Source organism: Gymnoscopelus braueri, assembly GCF_963280865.1.
Source record: "Gymnoscopelus braueri genome assembly, chromosome: 2".
In the NCBI taxonomy this organism is placed as follows: Eukaryota; Metazoa; Chordata; class Actinopteri; order Myctophiformes; family Myctophidae; genus Gymnoscopelus; species Gymnoscopelus braueri.
Window position 1 is genome coordinate 62,554,288 of NC_137604.1, and position 24,286 is coordinate 62,578,573.

At 40.7% G+C, this 24,286-nt stretch overlaps 2 protein-coding genes across 7 annotated transcripts in view; both read right to left on the reverse strand.

Moving 5' to 3' along the window:
• The window catches only part of LOC308102180 (uncharacterized protein), a 31,030-nt gene extending 15,168 nt beyond the window's left edge, over positions 1-15,862 (reverse strand). The window contains exons 1-10 of one of the 3 annotated variants that reach the window (XM_080451782.1): positions 15,799-15,862; positions 13,827-13,944; positions 10,883-10,984; positions 9,920-10,021; positions 8,569-8,667; positions 7,403-7,519; positions 2,414-2,512; positions 1,635-1,733; positions 855-971; positions 138-198 (exon numbers count right to left, since the gene is read on the reverse strand). In XM_080451782.1, the coding sequence (XP_080307908.1) occupies positions 138-198; positions 855-971; positions 1,635-1,733; positions 2,414-2,512; positions 7,403-7,519; positions 8,569-8,667; positions 9,920-10,021; positions 10,883-10,984; positions 13,827-13,927 (897 nt within the window). In that variant the 5' untranslated portion in view covers positions 13,928-13,944; positions 15,799-15,862. Of the gene's footprint in view, positions 1-137; positions 199-854; positions 972-1,592; positions 1,734-2,413; positions 2,513-7,402; positions 7,520-8,568; positions 8,668-9,919; positions 10,022-10,882; positions 10,985-13,826; positions 13,945-15,690; positions 15,760-15,798 lie in introns of those variants that run through there. The other 2 variants (XM_080451780.1, XM_080451781.1) reach the window with 2 other exon arrangements.
• Positions 15,863-16,025: 163 nt separating this feature from the next.
• Positions 16,026-24,286, reverse strand: part of LOC308099275 (uncharacterized protein) — a 41,427-nt gene continuing 33,166 nt past the window's right edge. For 3 of the 4 annotated variants that reach the window (XM_080447970.1, XM_080447969.1, XM_080447971.1), the window contains 6 exons: positions 23,584-23,923; positions 22,523-22,708; positions 21,425-21,580; positions 20,357-20,473; positions 18,687-18,808; positions 16,026-18,140 (listed from right to left, as the gene is read on the reverse strand). In XM_080447970.1, coding sequence (XP_080304096.1) covers positions 18,105-18,140; positions 18,687-18,808; positions 20,357-20,473; positions 21,425-21,580; positions 22,523-22,708; positions 23,584-23,923 — 957 coding nt within the window. In that variant the 3' untranslated portion in view covers positions 16,026-18,104. The remainder of the gene's footprint in view (positions 18,141-18,686; positions 18,809-20,356; positions 20,474-21,424; positions 21,581-22,522; positions 22,709-23,583; positions 23,924-24,286) is intronic. The other variant, XM_080447972.1, reaches the window with a different exon arrangement.

Below are 24,286 nucleotides of genomic sequence, written 5' to 3' on the forward strand. Positions count from 1 at the left end.
CATATTTTGATTATTGCGATAATATCGTTAATCACAATTATTTTGCCCACAATAATCGTGACACGACATTTTCATATCGTCCCATCCCTATGACTGTGAAGGCAAATTCACTTTTCAAAAGCAGTGTGTAAACAGACCTTGAATACAGAGTCCGGGTCAGACTGACCACTGAGAACTTCTGGACTGTCTTCATAGACTCTGTGAACAACACAAAAAAAAGCTTTGAGCTTGAACAATGTTGATTCTGCAGAGACCCAGAGATGCATGTTTCCCTTAAAGTTTCCATGCTGTCTAATCTTTCAAAAATACATTTCAAAAAGGCTTTCAGTCTTTTAATTTATCTTAAAACATCACGTCATAGAGGCAATATTCATACATTCTATATTATTCTAGATGTTTAGGCCACTTCATGTTATATTATACTAGATGTTTAGGCCACTTCATGTTATATTATAGATGTTTAGGCCACTTCATGTTATATTATACTAGATGTTTAGGCCACTTCATGTTATATGATATCATACTCGATGTTTAGGCCTGTAAATCTAGTAGCGCTGATCACAGCACTACAGTATGTCACACGATTCGCGTGACATACTGTAGTTCTGTGATCAAGATTTGATTGGCCAAGATTCGTGTGACGAGAATCTTGGCCAATCAAATCCGGATGTTACGTTTGTGACCGTTTAACCACTTTGTTGTATACAAAAATAGCCGATCTACAAGCTCAAGAGCATTGTGAGCTTGTAGATTGCTATTTTCACTATTTTTGAAGGAATGAAAGAAGGACATTTTTGATAATCATAATAATGAAATGATCAAAATGGGGGTGCCAGGGTTAAGGTGCATCTTACTTGTGTTCAGTGCGGTACTTTGTACCCTTGAAGTTGCATGGGAAGTCCATGGAGCGATCACTCTTCATGGACTCACACCTGGGTCCAGGGGAACGTGGTCTGTGTTCTGGAACACGACTAGAAACACATGATAATAATGCTCATCTAGTGAGAATGTATTATTTAAAATGTTATGTCCTGATAGGCTTTATCATTGTACAGTACTGTGTTGCAGAAAAGGAAAGCAAAGTGTCCATCTACTGTATCTATCTATCTATGTATCTATCTATCTATCTATCTATCTATCTATCTATCTATCTATCTATCTATCTATCTATCTATCATCTATCTATCTTTCTATATATTTGCCAGCCTGCCTGCCTGAAAAAGAAAATGTATAAGCAATGCAACTTACATGAGCTAATACAATTATTAATGAGCGTTTGATTCTGAGGCACCAATGCACTGGCATTATAACATTCTAACAATTGTGAGTACTATTGTTCATGCCTGCACCAACGTGGACTAAAGGCCAATACATCTGCCTTCCGACGTGAAAAAAACACAACAAAAGACCAAACAAACAAAAGAACAAACAAACAAACAAACAAAAAAAACACATTTCAGACAGCAAAAGCAGCAAAAATAGCCGATCTACAAGCTCATAACATGTCGTGATGTGGCGCGTTGTGAGCTTGTAATTATTATTTTATTTTTTTTAGTTTTTGCTAAATCAAGCCCTGGCTGCTATCATTTAACTGTTGGGTCTTGTATCCAGGGAGAGTCATAATGAAGTTGTACATTTGTCCATCTTTGAAGTTGTACGGTTGACCCATGGACCAGTCACTCTTCATGGACACACCGCTGGGCACAGGACTCTCTGATGTGTCCCGTTCAACCCTGATGGGAACAAAGTACCTTCACATTACAAATTTTACCTTAGAGATACTATTTGAAAATAGCCAATCTACAAGCTCACAGCTCGTCGCAGTTTTGAGCTTGTAGATCTGCTATGAAAAAAATAAAATAAATATGGAATAGTCACTGGCACAAAATATTTGTCTGCGAACAAATACATATTCATTCGGGGGTTCCTTGACATGAAATATTTGAGAACGACTGGTTTAAACAACATTAAGAGGGACGTCCCAAATAAACAACTACAATTTAGAAACAAGCCCAAAAAAAAAGAAAGAAACGTAACCTGCAACTAGCAATATTTACAAGCGACATTACAGAAAAACAAGCCCAAAGATCCTTATAAAAAGCAGACATGGCAACACCGCTCATGACTCATGAGATGCAATGCATTGGTTCTCAAAGTGGGGTCCGGGCGGGGACCCCCAGGGGTCCCTCGGGGGAGTACCAGGGGGTCCCCAGCTAAATTACTTAATATAGCTTCACAATCATTTTAACCACTTTAAACATTATTTTATACTTTGGCTATTCAAAGATAGCAGATATACAAGCTCACAGCGCGTCAGTTTGTGCCACGCTGTGAGCTTGTAGATCTGCTATTTTTGAAAAAATCTAGAAAATGTGTGCAAATCTTTTTTTTTGCTAAATGAAAAAAGTCATACGTTTGTCCATCTTTAAAGTTGTGTGGTAGACTCATGGACCAGTCACTCTTCATGGACACACCGCTGGGCACAGGACTCTCTGATGTGTGCTGTTCAACCCTGATGGGAACACAGCAACTTTGATTGATTGATTGAATATTTTTAGACAGAAATGTAAAAACAGCACGAGTACAGTCAAACACTTTGTCTAAAAGGATAACACCAAAAAAGTCCTTGCGGTCTTGTTTCCATTGGGGTCCTAGGTATTCAATTCATCAACGTGTAAAATAGCAGCAAAACATTCAATATCATCACACTATAAAAACACTATATGTACAAAGTAGAAAAGGGGGGGTGAGGGAATGGGGGTAAAGAAACTGGAGGGGGCGGGGGTCTTTCAGGGCTGTTTTAAAGGAGGCCAGCGATCCACATTTTTTGAGGGATGGGGTCAGGGCATTCCACACCTGGGTGGCAGTGCTGTAGAAGGAATGTATCCATGTTTGTTTTATGGGTGGGTGGTAGAGCTCTTCACGGGCCCCCCGATTCCGAAAATACCCGAGAGGACCCGAGACCCGTACGGGTCTGATCCGTGTTTTATCATAATCAATCGGGGGCGGGTCGGAATCGGTCAGTATTACCTCGGAACTCGGGTCTGTCTAACATTATGTGTAATACCCGAGTGGATCCGAGAAGACCCGTAGTATGCCTGCTGCGTGTGCGTGCGGCTGCACTTCTTCTTCTTTTGTATATCATCAGATGGCCAACTCAGTGTCCTGCAGCCACGCCCTTGTCTCTGGTCCTAAGTCGAAAAGACCAGCTTCTGAGGGTGGGCTGTATAGGGGGCAGCCGGTGATAATGTGCTCGGCAGTCTGTTCAGGCTCGCCACACTCGCATGCCGCACTGTCCGTTAGGCCCCACTTCTTCATAGAAGATTTGAAGCGCCCGACTCCAGTGCGCAGACGGTTCAGCGAGGTCCATAGATGGCGTGGCATGTCTTCTCCTTTTACACCTCCTCCTGGGTCCTGGATGTATCGCTGGATACGGGAGGGCCCAGCTGTCTCCCATGACCGTTTCCACGATGCTGCCAGCCAGGCGTCTCTGGACAAGTCCTCAGGGATAGACTGTAGCATCTCTTGTGCTGCCTTGTTGTAGGGATGGCGAGACTTGAGCCTGCCTGATGGTGCCGGTGTTGTTGTGGCTTTGTGCAGGATGTGCCAGTCGTATTTCTGGGCCTTTCTTGCCAGGGCGAGGGTAGCCGCATCCCGTCGGAGACTGGCTGGGGCGATTCCAGCTAGGACTGGCAGGTAGGACACAGGGGTGGGTTTCAGACAACCAGTTACTGTCCGGAGAGCGCTGTTGATGACAGTGTCAACCTTGTTGACGTGGGGGCTTCTGCTCCAGACAGGGGCGCAGTATTCTGCTACGGGCAGGACCAGGGCTTGCGTAGATATGCGTAGGGTCTGGGGGGAAGCTCCCCAAGTTGAACCTGCTAGGCGTCGAATGAGCGAGACCCTTGCTGTTGTTTTGGCCTTCACTTCATCCAAATGTTGCTTGTAGGAGAGTGTTCGGTCCAAGCATACGCCGAGGTACTTGGGGGCTTGCTGGAACTCCAGGCGGTGGTTGCCAACATGCACATCCAGTTCCCTTCTTGCTTCCCGGTTGTAGAGGTGGTAAGCTGCAGACACTGTTTTGCCCATGCTGAGCTGAAGATGCCACTTCTGGAGGTAGTTTGCCAGGATGCCCATGTCTCGGTTGAGGCCATCTTCCATCGCCTTCCATGTTGGACGTCGAAGCATGATAGCCAGGTCGTCCGCATAGCCGTACTTAGTGGATGTTGTATCTGGCAGGTCATGAATGTAGATGTTAAACAACATTGGTGAGAGGACGGAGCCTTGCGGGACGCCGTTCCTCAGCCTTCTGAGCCTACTGATCTGGCCATCGCTGGTCTGTAGGATGAAGCTCCGGTTGGATATCATCTCCATGATGAACCTCACCATATGCCGGTCCGGGATTGTCCTCAGCAGTTTCAGATGTAGTCCACGGTGCCACACGGTGTCGTAGGCGGCTGTCAGGTCCAGGAATACAACTCCGGCTTTCTCATTGTCCTGAAAGCTGTCCTCTATGTCCTGAGTGAGTAGCGTAACCTGGTCCACTGTTGACCTGCCTCTGCGAAAGCCGGCTTGTTCCGGGGGGAGTTGTGGGTCCACCACTGGCTCGATACGGCTGTGTATAAGCCTCTCCAGGATCTTATTTGGGACGCAGAGCAGAGAGATGGGCCTATAGGACTTCGGGTCTTCGGGGGGTTTGTTTGGCTTTGGCAAGGCTATGACGGAGGCACGGCGCCAGGTTTTTGGAATCTTGGACCTCCGGAAGCACGATGAGAAGAACGAGCAAAGCCAGTGGGATGTTCTTTCACTTTGGTGTATGACAAACTCTGGATGGATATTGTCTCAGTTTTTTCATTGCTGCCCTTAGTTCCGCTGTCGTGAAGTCTCCCGAAAGGTTAGCATCCACGTTGGCTGCCCTGGAGAGAGATGACACCTCACACGATGTCAGACGAGTGAAGTGTTTGTCTGCCTCAGGGAAGCGGCCATTTTTTAGGAGCTGGGAAGCAATGGCGTCGGCTGACACTGGACACCTACGGGGTGTTGTTTTTCTCCCTGAGAGCAGGTTGATTGTCTGCCATGCCTTCCGGCTGGAGTGGGTGAAGTCGATAGATTCCACTACTTCAGTCCACCTAGCCCTTCGGGTGTTGTCCAGCTTCTGCAGTAGAGTTGTTGCTGTTGCGTCCATTTCTCCCCTGGAGCTCGCCTGCTGGTGTTGACGCAGCAGGTAGCTGCACTCCTCGTCCCAGCCAGGGATATAGTTCTTATTGAATCCACGTGGGATGTTGTGCTTTGCTGCCCTTAGGAGGACTTCACAGTAGGCGGTGTATGCAGCATCAACATCGGCTGCTTCTGGGTCCGGGAGACCAGCAGTTCTTCTCTCCGTTTCAGCCATAAACATCTGCCAGTTCGCTTTCCTGAAGTTCCATCTCCTGACCGGTTTGCCAGCTACTGGCTGTACCAGTGATGGTACTTTGATGACTGATGGTCGATGGTGTGACCGAGGGAACCTGTCCAGGACATGTCTCTCCGATTTCAGGTCGTTATTACGACATACAGCAAAGGCAAGGTCTGGATTGGTGTACGAGTTCCAGCGTGAAGAGAAGAAGCTCGGGGGCTCTTTTGGGTCGAATAGCAGCAGTGCTTCAGTGTTAGAAGCCCACTCACTGAAGCACTGCTGCGGCTGCACTAATCAGGGGAGAAATGCAATGAAGTGCTGTTTAACGTGTGTGTGATGTTTTAGACTGACCTGGGATCAGGTTTAGTGCAGCAGCGACATGAATGGCTGTGCATCTTGCATGATGTTTTAGGCTGGTAGCTCAAAAAAGTTGAGCTACGCAATGCATGCGCACCAGCGGTGTTAACTTAAGTAAAACTATCAATACTGCAATGTAGAAATACTCTATTAAAAGTAAAAGTCCGGAACGACGCGACGCAGTGTGAGCTTGTAGATCGGCTATTAGTACAGTACTTGAGTAAATGTACTTAGTTACTGCGCACCGCACCGTACTGCAAGGCAAGCCAGCTGCCAGCCAGGCTGATTTGAAAACACCGGCGTGCATCCATGAATTCCTCTGACACCATTGTCCTCAATGAACAAGGTGAAAGCAAAGCTTTAATCATAAAATGGTCAGTGGTCAATAGGTCTGCTATTATTTCATAAAGTCCACATTTACAAAGAAAACCTTTTGTCACACATATTACATTAATAGGCTACCTCTGCGCATATTTATTTATTTTTGTATTGTTTCATATGCGCTTTATTGAAGGGGTGTCTGCAGGGTCGGGGTCTGTAAAATCTCGGAAATAATCGGGTTTCGGAACAAATTTCACCAGTCCAATTAGGGTCCGGGTCCGTAAAAAAAAAAAAAGGTCGGAACGGGTCGGACGAAATTGTAATGGGTCCACTCGGGTTTGGTTTTGTTATTGGATTATTTTTTCGGAACGGGTCGGAATTGGATCAGATTTCACATTTCCATTTCGTTTTTTTTGGACCCGTGAAGAGCTCTAGTGGGTGGTGCCAGATCGTTGTTTACGCTCCCTCTAGTATTGTTGCTGTGGGTGTCGCTAACTTTTTGGAGGTATTTAGTCAGATATGCGGGTATTGAGGGCATAGTCGCATTGACTACTTTAAAAGCCAATCCCATTTTTTGTTGTTTAACCCTGTCTTCTATGAGCCATCCTAAGCAAGCAAAATGTGTGGGACAAAGGTGGGTCATGGGCCCCAGGCCGAGAAGCAGTCGAATCAGTTTGTTTTGGGAGGTTTGAAGCATAGTCAAAAAGGGGCTGAACGAGGGCTCCGGAAAGAGTCCTGAGAGCACTTTTGTTGACAAGAGGAAATTCTGCCCAAGAAATCTGGTTCTCTGATTTACTCTTTTTATCACCTATGTTGCCATGCTTTCACCTGTCAGGTGTTTGTCAAGAATAGAGCCCAAATAGGTAATCTCTTCTTTGCTAGAGATTACTGTGTCATCGCCTTTTACATTGAAGTTATTTACATTCATCTTACTGAGGGAATGTTGGTCCCAAAGAGAATGGATTCTGTTTTCCCAAGGTGTAGTGACAGTTTACCGGTAAGCCAAGTATGGATTGTGGTGAGTTCAGAGCTGAGAGCTTCCTCAACTTGCAAAGTACTAAATTATTGACATAAAAATGTACTTAAAAGTATCAACAGTAAAAGTACTCATTATGCAGTACTTTTCAAAGTTTTCAAGTGTATATAAATCCTTTGAAAAATGTGTCACATCGCGACGCATTGTGAGCTTGTAGATCAGCTATTTTCAAATGGCCGAAATGTATATATAGCTGAAATGGTTAATGTATGTTTTGTAATAATAATCAAAATCTACAAAGTAACTAGTAACTAAAGGTTTTGAGATTTTTACCACATATTTTCACATCTTACCTCTGTTCAGTGCGGTAGTTTGTACCCTTGAAGTTGCATGGGAAGTCCATGGAGCGATCACTCTTCATGGACTCCCAGCTGGGTCCAGGGGAACGTGGTCTGTGTTCTGGAACACGACTAGAAACACATGATAACAATGCTCATCTAGTGAGAATGTATTATTTAAAATGTTACGTCACTTTGAGAACCAATGCATTGCATCTCATGAGTCATGAACAGTGTTGCCATGTCTGTATCTATGTAGTTGCTTCCTAATGTTGTTTAAACCAGTAGTTCTCAAATATTTCATGTCAAGGAACCCAACAATACTATGTATTTATCTGTGGACTCCCCATCTCCAAAATGTTTTGTGCCAGGGACCCTCATACAAGATTTGTGTTAACTAATTCAGTTACTGTAAATCTTCAGATAATGATATCTTGCCATTGCGGTAAAACACGTCAATGGCACTCAATGAGTTATGATTAATTCAATTAAAACATATTCCAATTTTATAATGTATTAATAATCAAAATGTACAAAGTAACTAGTAACTGAAGTTTTCAAAGAATTGTAGTGGAGTAAAAAGTACAATATTTGCCTCTGAGTATTAGGTATTGACAATTGGAAATAGTCAAGAAAAATAAAATGTCAAAATTGTACTTTAGTACAGTACCTGAGTACATGTACTTAGTTACTTGACACCCACTGCCTTAGAGTTACAGTAGTAGTGAAGTGAAGCATTTCTTTGTATATCTTTGCTGCCTGTCAGGCAGAAGTACTACATATTATAACTTTTTGAGTTTTTTTGTAAATTAAAATCCTACTTGATCATCCTACAGCGTCATACAAAAGTAGTAGAACTGCAAGTTCTAGAGTTTGTAGATGCTTTTGTTTTTAAATTGAATCCGGAAAAGTAACAGTTTTGGACATATGAGTTTTCCACCTGACATAGACGATATACAGTATAACCAAAGCTCTATGTACTTTTTCGTAGGACAAATAGCGGAAATTAACAAATCTACAAGCTCCGTATGCATCACGACGTCACAATGAAATGTTCACAACGCGTCACAGTGAGCTTGTAGATTTTCTATTTTCTCTATTTCTGAACATTTGAAATGTTTAACATTTGTTAAAACGTTTTTTGAAAATTTGAGGGGGGGAAGTGAAAAACATCATCATACGTTTGTCCATCTTTATAGTTGGGTGGTAGATCCATGGACCAGTCACTCTTCACGGACACAGCGCTGGGCAGAGAGCTCTCTGATGTGTCCCGTTCAACTCTGATGGAACAAAAAACATTACAAATGTTACCTTAGAGCAGGGGTCGGCAACCTTTTTGACACAAAGTGCCACATTTTAATTGTCTTGATAGTCAGTGTGCCGTATCAAGTTTAATTATGACACCACATCAAAATGTAATATTTCCAACTGATTTTGATTGTCCATAGGCTATACATAACATAACAACCTTTATTTTCTTATTTTTCTTCTTTAGAAATATTTTCTTTCACATCAGGATGTAATGACCACATGACACAGAGCAATAACCCACCTATCTAAATATATTAAAAATGAATGAAAAAAGTACAAAAAATGCACAGCCCCCTCACGCATTAGAAGGACATAAATATCCCTTTAATGTAACTGACTAAACTTGTTTTTGAATATTTAATTTTAAAAGAAAAACCTCTCTCTCACACACTTATGCCAGTGTGCCAGTGATCACCCTCCCCTGTGCCAATGTCGGCACCCGTGCCTAAGGTTGCCTCCCACTGCCTTAGAGTTACAGTAGAATTCAAGTGAAGCATTCTTTGAGTGTGTTTTAAAATATCTCTGCTGTCGGGCAGAAACCAACTATGTCCAAAATATTAAGTTGTCAGGAAATGAAAAAGAAAAGCAACGAAACAAAACTTTTTAAAACAACACAATACTGCCTCATCAAAGTTGGTATGGTGACTTTATACATTGTCAGATACTTGAATGTGTCACTTTGTCCAGAGAATGTGGAGATTTGGTTGTTTAGTCCAGTGGTTTTCAACCTTTTTCATGCCACGGACCCCCACATTTCTTTTTGTGCCAGGAACCCCCAGAAGCAAAGATATCAGTAAATTTTTGCTTTTAAAAAATATAGATATTCAAAGATATGCACACTTTTTCAAGGTTTTTCAAAAATAGCAGATCTACAAGCTCATAGCACGGCACTCGGTGCCGCGCTATGAGCTTGTAGATCTGCTATTTTTTTTTACTTTTTGAATTTTGATTTGTTTTTTTTAAATATCAAAAATGTTTGGAAGATTTTGAATAATTTAGATTTTTTTTAACATAAATCTTCTCTTCTGGGGGTCCCTGGCACAAAACTTTTTCAGAAGGCCAAATATCAATTTGGGAGTCCTTGACTTGGACAAGTTTGAAAACCACTGCTTTAAGGGCCATGGACCCCCATAACTATGGGTCTGTAGCTCACACTCTCAGAGATACAGATCTTTGTTATTTAATTTTTTTAATTAGAGGGGGAAGTGAACAAAGTCATACGTTTGCCCATCTTTAAAGTTGGGTGGTAGATCCATGGACCAGTCACTCTTCATGGACACAGCGCTGCTGGGCACAGAGCTCTCTGATGTGTCCCGTTCAACCCTGAAGAAAAAAAACATTATAATGTTACCTTAGAGTTTCAGTAGAATTCAATTTTGAGGTATTTGTACTTTACTTGAGTATTTCCAATTGTCAGTACTTTTACTTCTACTCCACTACATCTCGGAGGCAAACATTGTACTTTTACTCCACTACATTTACTTGAAAACTTTAGTTACTAGTTACTTTACAGATATAAACTATGATATAATGAAACATACATTAACCACTTTAGCCCTATTTTATACATAGGCTATTTGAAAATAGCAGATCTACAAGCTCACAACGCGTCGCATGGCGACACGTTGTGAGCTTGTAGATCTGCTATTTTCAAATATTTAGTACTTTTACTTTTGATACTTTAAGTACATTTTGATGCCAATACTTTTGTACTTTTACTCAAATACATTTTTAATTCTGGACTTTTACTTGTAATAGATTATTTTTATATTGCAGTATCGGTACTTTTACTTAAGTAAAGAATTTGAGTACTTTTCCCACCACTGCCGGGGAAGCATCTGTCATTTTAGATTTTATACTTTGGCTATTCAAAAACAGTGACAAAATAGCAGATCTACAAGCTCACAGCGTGTCACCTAGTGCTGCGCTGCACAAGAATATTGAAAATGTTTGGAAGATTTAGATTTAGATAAATCTTCTCTTCTGGGGGTCCCTGGTACAACACTTTTTCACCGCGGCCAAATACATATCAATTTGGAGGTCCTTGACTTGGACAAGTTTGAGAACAACTGTTTTAGGGCCATGGACCCCCATAACTATGGGTCTGTGGCTCACACTCTCAGAGATACAGATCTTTGTTCAATGTGTTTTTAAATTAGAGGAGGGAAGTGAAAAAAGTCGTACGTTTGTCCATCTTTAAAGTTGGGTGGTAGATCCATGGACCAGTCACTCTTCATGGACACAGCGCTGCTGGGCACAGAGCTCTCTGATGTTTGCTGTTCAACCCTGAAAAAAACCCATTATAATGTAACCTTATAGCATACATGGGTAACAGGCGGCCCGGGGGCCACATGCGGCCCCCACCTTCGTTTAATTTTTAAATCTCTGTGTTGTTGTACATGTCCTCTGTATTGCCTGATTCACTGCCCTTTGCTATTATTTTAATGTGTTTTATGCTTCTGCTTTTCTTATTTGCTTTATTGTTAAATTATTTGTAACTGTAATTGTATTCTTGCTCTGTAAAGCACTTTGAGCTGCATGTCATGTCATGAAAGGTGCTATACAAATAGTTTATTATTATTATTATTATTATTATTATTATTATTATTATTAATGCGGCCCGCAGGTTAATATCAGAATACTGATATATCATTGATTTCAGCTGTTACAATTCCAAACATGCAAACATGACCCGCTTTATGACTAGTATTACAATTCTATTGACTTTTGTTATGTCCAATGTATTTGTTTTTAAGTTCATAAAGTTAACATAACTAAATGCATTTGAAATTAAATACAAATGTTACTTTTCAGGATTCCAATTAAAAAATAGCACAACAGAAATCTGAATTCCAATTCAAAAATAGCAAAAATAGCAGATCTACAAGCTCAAAACGCGTCGCACTGCGACGCGTTTTGAGCTTGTAGATCTGCTATTATTGCTACTTTTGTGTGACATAGAATGGCCCGACAGTATATGCAATGTGAACCTCTGGAGTGAGTGTGTAAATATCTCTGGCCCTCTCCATCATCAAGTTGCCCACCTTTGCCTTAGAGTTACAGTACAATTCAAGTGAAGCATTCTTTGAGTGTGTTTTTAACCCATTAATGCCGGGAAAACATCTGTAATTTTAACCATTATTATTGTATACTTTGGCTATTCAAAAACAGTGAAAATATAGCAGATCTACAAGCTCATCGCGCGACACCCAAAATGTTTCAAAAATAGCAGATCTACAAGCTCATGGCACGGCACTGAGTGCCGTGCCATGAGCTTGTATAAACTTGTACAAACTATACAATATGGTTAAAGTGGTTAAAATGATTGTGACGCTATATTAACACATTTTGCTGGTGACCCCCTGGTACCCCCGCACCCCACTTTCAGAACCAATGGTCTAAACCTTGCGTGTGTGTGTGTGTGTGTGTGTGTGTCACCTCACCATGCATAGAAGTTCGCTACCTGGCATTGCAGAAATGTGCGGTCTGCCCTTTGCAAACGTGGGCCAGTGACACTAACTGCTGCTTTGACGGGTGTATAGCAGTGTTGATTTCGACAGCAAATTTTGATTTCGTTTTAGTCATAGTCTTCTGAATAAAATTCCATTTAGTTTTAGTCATATTTTAGTCATCTGAAATGTTTTAGTTTTAGTCGACTAAATATCATAAGATTACAGTCGACTAAAGCTACAGTTGATTTGGTCGACTAAATTGTATTTTGGCGGTGCCTTGATGGCATCGTAAAGGCTGATTTTACACTTGGTTGCATGCTGAAAATAGCAAATCTACAAGCTTATCTGCTACTTTAAGAGCGCAACACCCGAGCGCAACCAAACATAACATGACTTGTCTTTTAGTTCTACTGGATCTCTTCTCCACTAGTCTTAGTTCTACTGGATCACTTCTCCACTAGTCTTAGTTCTACTGGATCTCTTCTCCACTAGTCTTAGTTCTACTGGATCTCTTCTCCACTAGTCTTAGTTCTACTGGATCTCTTCTCCACTCGTCCCTCCCTAACATTTAGTCTTAGTTTTAGTCAACGTAGAATATTTTTTATTTCATTTTTATTTTGTTCCGTCAGTGAAAAAAGGTAGTCAACGAAAGATTTCCGTAATAGTTTTAGTCGCCGAAATCAACACTGGTCCATGGTTACACCATTGAGAACATCAGCCTTCGTTGGGCGTTATTCTACACACCCTCCTCCCATTCATAAAACAGCCTAGCGTGACAGGGGGGTCGGGGACAACTGTAACCATACGGAAACCGTGCTGCTTGATCTCGCCTTATATATGGTTTAATGGTTGTTGTCCAGTCCACAAAATACAGCTTAACGGCCAGAGCATTCGTTTATTCGACTCTTTATTATTTGTGATTTGTTGTTTTGGGTTTATTTTTGTGTATTTTGTTATTTTGTACTACCGGCAGTGGTGCAAAGTAACTAAGTACATTTACTCAAGTACTGTACTTAAGTACAATTTTGAGGTACTTTTACTTTACTGGAGTATTTCCAATATTCAGTACTTTTACTTATACTCCACTACATCTCAGAGGCAAATATTGTACTTTTACGCCACTACAATTATTTGAAAACTTTAGTTACTAGTTACTTTGCAGATAGATATTACATTATAAAACATACATTAACCACTTTAGCTGTATTTTATACATAGGCTATTTGAAAATAGCCGATCTACAAGCTCACAATGCGACGCGTTGTGAGCTTGTAGATCTGCTATTTTCAAACAATTTAGTACTTTTGCTTTTGGTACTTTAAGTACATTTTGATGCCAATACTTTTGTGCTTTTACTCAAGTACATTTTTAATTCTGGACTTTTACTTTTAACAGAGTATTTCTATATTGCAGTATTGATACTTTTACTTAGGTAAAACATTTGATTACTTTTTCCACCACTGACTACCGGGCACCTGTAGACCTATAACCAACACTATCCTTTAACTATGGTAACTGTTGATTGAAAAGGATGCCATTCTAATATATTTCACTGTGAGTTATTAACCGCTATTCCCATTGCAGGACTGGTGCTGGGGATCCACGTTGCAGGGACCTGATATTGAATAACTGAATATTTTATATTTTATATAAAAACCCAGTCAGTGTGACCTTACCTGTGAGGTTGGACATGGCCATGGACATGGCCATGGTCATCAGACAGGGTGATTTTAGAGGTGAGGGCCTCCTCCTCCTCTCTCGCCACAGACAGACTCATTATTACGAGACATCAACCTTACAAAAACACACAGAATACATTGTGTTATGGGATAGAAAACCATATAGATCTGTGTTTTTTTTTTTTTCTTAAAGGAGTAGTTCACCCCAAAAAATACTTATTTTATATCAATACACACCCCATGAAGCATTGAATTCATGGAGATGTTTTTGTTTTTGTTGCGTTCAATAATTTGATGACTGGTGGAGGAGACTCAGTGCCTCCAATTGACGCGGCCATCAAATTATTGGCATAGGAATGTGACAAAAGCAAACAAAAATCCCTGAATTCGAGGCTTCATTGCTTCATGCAATTGATAGAAAATAAGAATTTGTTTGGGTGAACTACTCCTTTAAGTGTCAGTACACTGAGCCACAATGTGTCCTCAACACCAAAACACTGACACACTATGTGCTGCAATGTCTTGTTTTACCAGCAGATGGCAGGCAAGAAGCCAAATCAGACCAGTATAAATGAATGTCTGTGAGAGAAAGGGCTAGTAAGCACACTCTCTCTCTCGCGCACGCACGCACGCACGCACGCACGCACGCACGCACGCACGCACGCACGCACGCACGCACACACACACACACACACACACACACACACACACACACACACACACACACACACACACACACACACACACACACACACACACACACACACACACACACACACACACACACACACACACACACTTAACCCGTTAAGACCTGAAAAATAGCTGATCTACAAGCTCACAGCGCAGTACAAAGTGATGGCCCTGTGAGCTTTTCTTTGTATATCTGCTATTTTTTAATAGCCAAAGTATAAAATAATGCTTTTTTAGCTCAAATCTAAAATGACATTCCTGATTTTAATGGGAACACACACACACACACACACACACACACACACACACGTGTGCTGTTATAAAAGAAAGACTAGACTTGCAAACTTTGCAACAACTTTGGTTGCATAATTTGCTGTTGAGTGGAAACCTTGTATGTACAAAAACATTCCTTTTTATCATTATTTTAAGCTGTGAAAATAGCAGCTTGTACTTAATCTTGAGTTACGCTACTTGAGTATTTCCAATTTTCAATACCTTTGCTTAGTTACTAGTTACTTAGATTATTATCCATGTATTAACCAATCGAGTGCTATTTATTTTATACTTTGCCTGTTTAAAAATAGCAGATCTACAAGCTTGCAGATCTGAATATGTGGTCCATTGTGAAATGCATGTTTGTTTGTTTTTTGAAAATATGAACATAGAATTAATGGTAGTACTTAACAATTTATGTCTTCACAATCATCACTGCTGTGAAACCGTATACATGTCCACTTGTGGACAGTGAAGTTTATACTTTTTGTAAAATCCACAACTATCAGAATTGTTCTTTCTTTTCCCTCAACATCAGCCCAACAATGAGGAAGTACTTTTCTTTGTGTTCTATAATCCTGTTTACCGTCTACATTTATATCGAAGCAGCTTGGAAGACCAAGTTTGTGAAGCACAAAGAATCGACAAGAACGATACAGTAGACTTCCAGTTTAGTGTCTTCACAATATTCTAAGCAACAATTTTATCTCAATATGAAGAAACCCTTTGAATCCTCTCCACTCATATCATGCAAAGGGTGTGTAGTGGCACAAAGCAACCTTTTCAGGCTGGGACCTGGAAAATAATCATATTTGAACTGCCCCAGAATACAATAAACAACAGGCTAACATCAACACTCGACTGAGAAAGAGACCAATTTTTCCCTGTAACTAACCCAATGTAAACTGAACCCAGCTGCATAGCATCTTGTATTATTAGTTAATATACTCTCCTGAGTTTGAGACTAAAACTATTTTCTCTTTCAATAAAAATGTCAACTTACCCACACAAACAATGTGGCGTAGTAGCACAGGCAATGCTTCCTTTTGGTTCTGCAGTGGTGTGTGTTCACAGGAAAATGAGTCAGGGAATTTCCCTAGTTTGGGCGGGTGTGTGTGTGTGTGTGTGTGCGTGCGCGACACACACACGCGCGTGCAAGATAGAGATCAGTGAATTGAAACTGAAACAAAGTAAATGTGCATAAACAAAGTATGAACAGGAAAAAGCAACTTAATAGAACAAACTTTATTTATTCATATTTTTTTTCTCTCTTTTTACAGTTTTCTCTGCAAAAAACTCTTTTAAGTCAACATGTTTTCACCCAGGACAGATCAAAGCACCACAAAAGAAAAACAAATCAAAAAGTTAAGGATGGACATGAAGCTGACAGATCAAATCGCATGGGGTGAGCCAGGCGTTTACTACCAGTGTATGGTTATTAATGGTAATAGACCAGGTTTATGGCAATTAATGATAATGGTGATAGACCAGGTTTATGGTTATTAATAATGGCGATAGACCAGGTTTATGGTTATTAATGATAATGGTGATTCGACCAATCAGCACTTTACTCTGGAGGATTACAACGATGGTTCTCAAAGTGGGGTCCCGGGACCCCCCAGGGGTCCTTGAGGGGGTTGCAGGGGGTCCCCAGCTAAATTAGATAATACAGCATTAAACTCCAACCACTTAAACCTTATTGGGATGTTTGAAAATAGCAGATCTACAAGTTCACAATTGTGAGCTTGTACTATTTAAAAAAGAATCTTGAATGTTTTGGAACATAATTGCAACATTTGTGAAACATTTTAACAACACACATCTTCAATAGGGGTACTCGGCACAACATATTTTCAGATGGGGGTCTGTGGTCAAATACATATTAATTTGGGGGTCCTTGACATGAAAACGTTATGAGAATTACTGGATTCAGCACAGCAGAGAAAGCAAAGCTTAACCAATTGAACCCTGTCGTCCTATTCTGAGGGCAAACATCTGGTGACCACGACAACAGATTCCATAGCCTGCGGGGACTGTGACTACAGATCCCATAGCCTATGGATACTGTGACTACAGGTGCCATAGCCTGAGGGTACTGTGACTACAGATCCCATAAACTATGGGTATTGTGACTACAGATGCTATAGCATGAGGGTACTGTGACTGAAGATCCCATAGCCTATGGATACTGTGACTACATATCCCATATATGGATACTGTGAGTGTGGAGATGCCATAGCTTGAGGGTATTACTACAGATGTCATTGCCTATGGGCAAGGGTTCCCAAACTTTTCAGGCCACGACCCCCCAAAATAACCATATTTGCACCCTGAGAAGCACTTGGAATTGTAGGAATTGTAGGCATTACATTTAGTCTGACTCGCTTCCACAGATAAATATTGTGAAAATAGCTGAACTATAAGCTCACAACGTCTCGCAATTGCAATCGCAATGGTCGATGTCCATGTGCAAGTTCAGATAGTTCAACCCACTGAGGAGAGAAACGGGTTAGAATGGACTGACAGTTTTGTTCATTAAATAGTAGGATAGGATGGTAGAGCTGGCATTCTACATTAGCTTACATTATATTGAAATGTCTATCTAATAAAAACATCTGGCTAAGGATCGCAAAATCTAGTGCATGGAATTAATCCATTATCATGCCCTGACGAAGACCTTTCTGTCAAAACATTGGTTAATTTAACAAATTATATTACATAATAATAATAATAATAATAATTATACGTTTGTTGTGGCCAGCACCTCAACTACCTCATTCATTTAAATACACTGCTCTCACACGGTCCTTGTTGGGTGTGTTTTTTCCTGTACAGCTTTCTTAAAGAGAAAAGCAGGGAAGATAGTAGACTCGACTAGGGCTGGGTGTTACATGAGACCATATTTTGGATATCGTAATATGGCATACTTTAAGTGTCGTCTTTCCCTGGTTTTAATCGCTACAATTGTGAAATTTGCAGATGTACAAGTTCCCAACTTGTATGTTATATTATCCTCACAATATATTATCGTCGCAATATTGATTATTATGTACCCGGTCAAAAATAGTGACCATTTCGTCCATATCGCCCAGCCCTAGACTCGACCGCTTTACTAATTGAATGCTGAAGAAAAAAGAAAAAAGAAAAAAGAAAATGTCCATCCCTGGTGGTGACAATGTGTAACATGTTTAGCAACAACAGCGTGTGGAACTTTGAACGGGTGACAACAGTAACAACAATAACAACAGTGTTTAAATAGAGGAATGACTCGTTTCTTGTCAGTCAGCTTCTCATCGTTTTAATGTTCAGCTACGGTTTGTTCGTCTTCTTGGTCTTCAGGAATTTCTGTCAAAGAAGGAACAAGAGCCAGAATTATCAAACAGACCAACAATGCTTTGCCATAGCTTCTTATAGACGCCTTAACAAACAACGTCACACTGATAAGAACCAGTATGCGTGCGCAGGCCGGCACCAAATGAACCTCACCGCTCATAAGATGCAATGTAAAAGTGGTCACAGCCTCACATGTAAAAATGCATCCCATCAAACTTTCAGATGCTGTTTTTCTCCCAGTGTGGAGGAAGAATGCTTAGGATTTGTACTGTGATCTCTCGCTCTTGAAATATATAATCCTTGGTTTCTGTTGTGTGTAAACAATAATAGCAAACCCCATAATTACCAAAACCCTCCTCCAGTGGCTGTCATAAGAACGGAGGGAGCGCTCTATGATCATGGCACCAGAACCCGTCAAGCCTAATTTATGCTCCGTCCCGCGCGCAGAGAACGGCCGAGAATAGCAGACCTCCAAGCTCACAACGGTCTCATCCGCGACGCGGTTGTGAGCTTGTATGTCAGCTGTTCTTGCGTTGCGGGTTCCAGGTTGGTACGTACCTCCAGGCTCTCATAGTGCTTCAGGCTCTTGCAGTGGCTGAGCTGAACCTCCTGTCCTCCGGTGAAGAAGCGGTTGCACACTTTACAGAAGAACCCCGTCTTGGGAACCAGGAACTCCATGCCTGCAGAGGAAGTGTAAGCGACCACCACACACACATTAACCACTTAATCCATTAAGGGCGGGAACGCATCTGTGTCATTTTTAGATTTCTTTGGTTATTAAAAAATAGCAGATATACAAGCTCATAGCGCTGCACTCAATCTGCTATTTTTGAAAACATCTTGAAAGTTTGTGCAAATCCTTTGAATATATATAACATTTTTAACTCAAATCTTTGCTTCTGGGGATTCTACAAATGTCTTCTAAATCTTTTTTTTTTTTTAACGTATGTTTCTATATCAGTGGTTCTCAAACTTTTTCATGTCAAGGACTCCCAAAATTATATTTATTTGGCCGCGGACCCCCATCTCAAAATATTTAGTAAGGGACCCACAGAAGCAAAGATTTGAGTCGAAAATGTTCCCTTTTTCACAATAATATAAAAAAAATTGCAGATCTACAAGTAGATCTTGTAGTATCTACTTGTAGATCTAGAATTTTTTAATAGCCAAATAAATCTAAAATGACAGATGCGTCATTGAAAGATTTAATCTATATATATATTTAAAAAAATGATAATTCAAAATATGCTCCTCATTGACTTACATTGTACGGTAAAACAGCTCTCAGAGTCACTCTTTTAGCACATAAATGAACCAAAACATAGCTGATTCAGACAATATAGAGCATCACCAAACCCAGTACTGTTTTTTTTTTTAAATAAAAATGTCAACTTCCTGTTGATTTTACTATTTGAAGATCTGGATCCGGATCCACGGATCCAGTCCAGGTTTTCTACTTATTAAAAATGGCAAAATCAACAGGAAGTTGATTGCGTTCGTTTATGTGCTAAAAGAGTGACTTTGAGAGCTGTTTTACCGTACAATGTAAGTCAATGAGGAGCATATTTTGAATTATCAATTACTAATCAATGGAGCAATTATTTTTTATTTCTTGCCCACCTTTGGAGTTACATCACGGCAAGGTAACTACACAACCCAAACCTCTACCAAAGTGGTCTTACCCTTTAAAAGCATTGTATTATTCTTTGACATAATATGGCAGTGTCGCGTGTCGAATAGAGCAGATCTACAAATGAGATGCTACGCATGATGCTAATGTTTCTAAGAGAACATCCCATGTACCTATGTATCATCAATAGCGTAAAAGACACATACAGGCCCAACACCAGAAGCAGCCCCACCGATCTCACTGAACCCAGTTTCGGCACAAAAATTGGGTCAAATTCGTTCTACTGCAATGCCGTTAGAATGTGGATGATTCTTTTTGAAAAATCGTGAAAATGTGTGCAAATCTTTGAATATGTTTTTTTAAAGCGAACATTTGTAACACAAATCTTTGCTTCTGGGGGATTCTACAAATGTCTTCTGAATCCTAACAGTTTTTTGAAAAAACGTACGTTGCTATAATATCAGTGGTTCTCAAACGTTTTCATGTGAAAGACCACCAAACTGATATGTATTTGTTGGACCCCCATCTCAAAATATGTCGTTCCACAGAGCCCCCAGAAGCAAAGATTTGAGGGTCAAATGAGGGGGTGGGTTCTCACCAACTGCATTGGTAGGGTCAAATGGAGGGAGGTCCTCCGCAGTGTCCTCTTGGTTCTTCTGCGTAGGTTCTTCCTCCTCTTCCTCCCTTCTCTCGTCTTCAGTCGTCGGGCGTGTCGCTGAAACAAACAGCATTGAGTGTTCATTTTTGGATGGTTAAATACAACGTTAAATATGCAATGTTTAATAAAACAAACATCTCTTATTACAACAAAACAAAAAACACTTTTGATAAATACCATGATATTACCATGATATAATGTCATATTTGTGTCTATGGTAGTTGAGACCGAAGCATATGGTACCGCGATGCTTACTTGGAACCTTTCATTCTTTTGGTTGTATGACTTTAGCCCATTTAGGGAGGGAACCCCTATTTGTAACTATACCTTTCAAGACGGGAACCCCTTTTGGGGTTCCTGTTGCTATGTACAGTATATAGAGCAACATAATTTTTTTGCAATTTTTGGATAAATATTTGAAGTTTTTCAGAAAAGGATTTAGAAGGCGTTTTTAGAATGGGCCTCAGGTCTAAATGGGGTTAGGTACCAGGTTCAACTTTTAAATGAGGTGCAAAAGTTTGTTTTATCTTTTATCAAATCATGATCTAAGAAACTTTTAACCCTTTCAATCCGGGAACGCATCTCTGTCATTTTTTCTTTGGCTATTCAAAAATAGCAGATATACAAGCTCATAGCGCGGCACCGAGTGCCACGCTATGAGCTCGTAGATCTGCATTTGTGCAGAATCTTTGTGTATATACTGTATTATATATTTTTAAAGCGAACATTTGTAACTCAAATCTTTGCTTCTGGAACAAAATATTTCACAAATATTCCCTTTAAAAATATATATATTCAAATATTTGCAAAAATGTCCAAGATTTTTCAAAAATAGCAGATCTACAAGCTCATAGCGCGGCACTCGGTGCCGCGCTACGAGCTTGTAGATCTGCTATTTTTGAATAGCCGAAGTAATCTAATTTTCCCGTGAAGGAGGTGTGTTTTAGAAAAGATTACAAAAAAAGTGTGCATCATTTCTAAACAACACCACAACTGAATTCCCCCTACCACAGGCAGAGGGCGCTGTGGTCTCTTTCTCCTGTGTCTCCTCTGCTTTCTGTGTGCTGCTGCTGTCCTCCTCCTGGCCCTCCTGCGTCTCCTTCACCTCCTCAGCACCCTTGGGTGGGCTGGATGCCGCTGAAGCAGATGCAGGGAGAGAGTCATCTGCCAGGACAGAGTCAAACGGGCTGTACTTAATCCATTAAGACCGGGAAAGCATCTTTGTGTCATTTTAAGATTTCTTTGGGCTATTCAAAAATAGCAGATCTACAAGCTCATAGCGTGGCACATGAGCTTGTAGATCTGCTATTTTCTTTTTCTTGAACATTTTTGCAAATCTTTGAATATATATACATTTTTAACCCATTAAGATCTGTGTCACTTTTTGATTTGAGCTAAAAAGCATTATTTTACACGTTGGCTATTCAAAAATAACAGATATACAAGTTCATAGCCGCGCTATGAACTTGTAGATCTGCGATTTTTGTAAAATCGTGAAAATGTGTGCAAATCTTTGAATATGTGTTGTTTTCAAGCAAACATTTTTAACTAAAATCTTTGCTTCTGGGGGGTCCCTGGAACAAAATATCTTAGATGGGGGTCCGCGGCCAAATACATATCATTTTGGGGGTCCTAGGCATGAAAAAGTTTGAGAATCACTGATATAGAAACATACGTTTTTCAGAATACTGTTGGGATTTAGAAGACATTTGTAGAATCTGCATCAGGTCTTAATGGGTTAAGCAAACATTTTTTAACTCAATCTTTGCTTCTGGGGGGGTCCCTGGAACAAAATATTTTTAGATGGGGGTCCGCGGCCAAATACATATAATGTTGGGGGTCCTTGACAAGTTGGAACACCCCTGATATAGCAACATACTTGTTAGGATTTAGAAATCATTTTTAGATATGTATTTGGCTAATACTTTGCCCATTAAAAAATCGTGAACATTTGAGGAAATCTTTGAATATAAGATTTTTTCACATCATGACACTTTTTAACTCAAATCTTTGCGTCTGAGGGGTCCCTGGCACTAAACATTTTCAGACGGGGGAGTCCGCTGCCAAATACATATCAATGTGGGGGTCCTTGGCACTAGGTGCTACCTGCTAGAGGTGGAGCCACAGGTGTAGTGGGCGGGGCCTCCGGCGTATGGACCAGGTCCGACGTGGACCCCACAGACTGCTGGGGAGCCGCCGTGGTGCTCTTCTCCGCCTCAGCAACGGCGGCGGTGGGGGGCCGAGGTGAACTGGAGGGGAGGTCGGCCGTGTCTCCCACCTCGTCCACCGTCACTGTGGTTTTCCATAGCGTAGTGTTAATTTCATCGACTAAAACCAAGCTATGAATGATGACTAAAACTATGACTAAATATGTTGACAATTCCATCAACAACTACAAACTAGACTAAAATGTTAGGGAGGGACTAGGCATGTAACGATGTACCGTAAATCGATTAAAATCAATTAAAACTGGTGACAATTTAAATCAATGTAATAAACAATGTATCGCTATGCAAAAAATAGCCAAAAAAATAATAAGAAAATAAAGGATCTTTGTAAGAGAATTGATAAAAATATAGTTTTCAGTGATTTGCTCATGTATTGAAAAGAGGATAAGAGAAAACACAGTATTGGTCAGTATTTTTGTCTGGAAAATGTTTAAAAATTCGTGAAAAATCGTATCGTGAACCTAGTATCGTGATTTGAATGGTATCGTGAGTTGAGTGAATGGTTACATTCCTATGAGGGACTAGTGGGACTAGTTTGGTTGTGCTCGGGTGTCGCACTCCAAAAATAGCTGATCTACATGATCGGCTATTTTAGGCACACGGATTGATTGATTGAATATTCTATTAGGCAGAAATGTAAAAACAACACAAGTACAAGTTAAAAACACTTTATTTAAGGACAAAGGTCCTTAAATAAATATAAATCAGGCATTATGACTCCATCACGGCCCGCCAAAATACATTTGTCAACTAATAGATTCAATCAACTGTAGATTTATTGAATAAAATCTTATGCTATTTAGTCAACTAAAACTTGACTAAAACTAAATGTAATTTCATTCAAAAGACTAAAACTAAATGGAATTTTATTCAAAAGACTGACTAAAACTAAATACATATTTGTTGTCAAGAGAGTAACGATGTCCATAGCAACCGTACCGGAGCTGGGGAGGTCGCTCATGTCTCCCGCCTCCGCTCCTCCCATCACCGTGGTGGTCTCCATGGCAACGGACACAGGTGGAGGAGAGCTGGGAAGGCCGGTGACGTCTCCCACCTCGTCTACCACCGTCGTAGCAACCGCACCGGTGACGTCTACCATCGGCGTAGCAACCGTACCGGTGCCGGGGAGGCCAGTGACGTCGCCCACCTTGTCCACCATCGCCGTAGCAACCGTACCAGTACCGGGGAGGCCGGTGACGTCTCCCACCTCGTCTACCATCGCCGTAGCAACTGTACCGGTGCCGGGGAGGCCGGTGACGTCTCCCACTTCTTCAACCGTCTAGAGATGATGTCACCGTAGAGATGATGATGTCACCGCAGAGATGATGATGTCACCGCAGAGATGATGATGTCACCGTAGAGATGACGTCACCGGACAAATAATTGTGATCAATGATTGAAGTTAGTTTCTGGTATGGAACATTGTTACATCCCTTTAACGACAATGGTGGAAATACCCGATCTACAAGCTCACAACGTGACACATTGTGACGTGTTGTGAGCTTGTATATCGGTTATTTGCAGTATTATGAAAATATTTGAAAATTGAAGATTTTCATACAGATGAATGAAAACAATTCCTACAATTTTGCAAGGAGTGGGAACCAATATTATTATTATTATTATTATTATTATTATTATG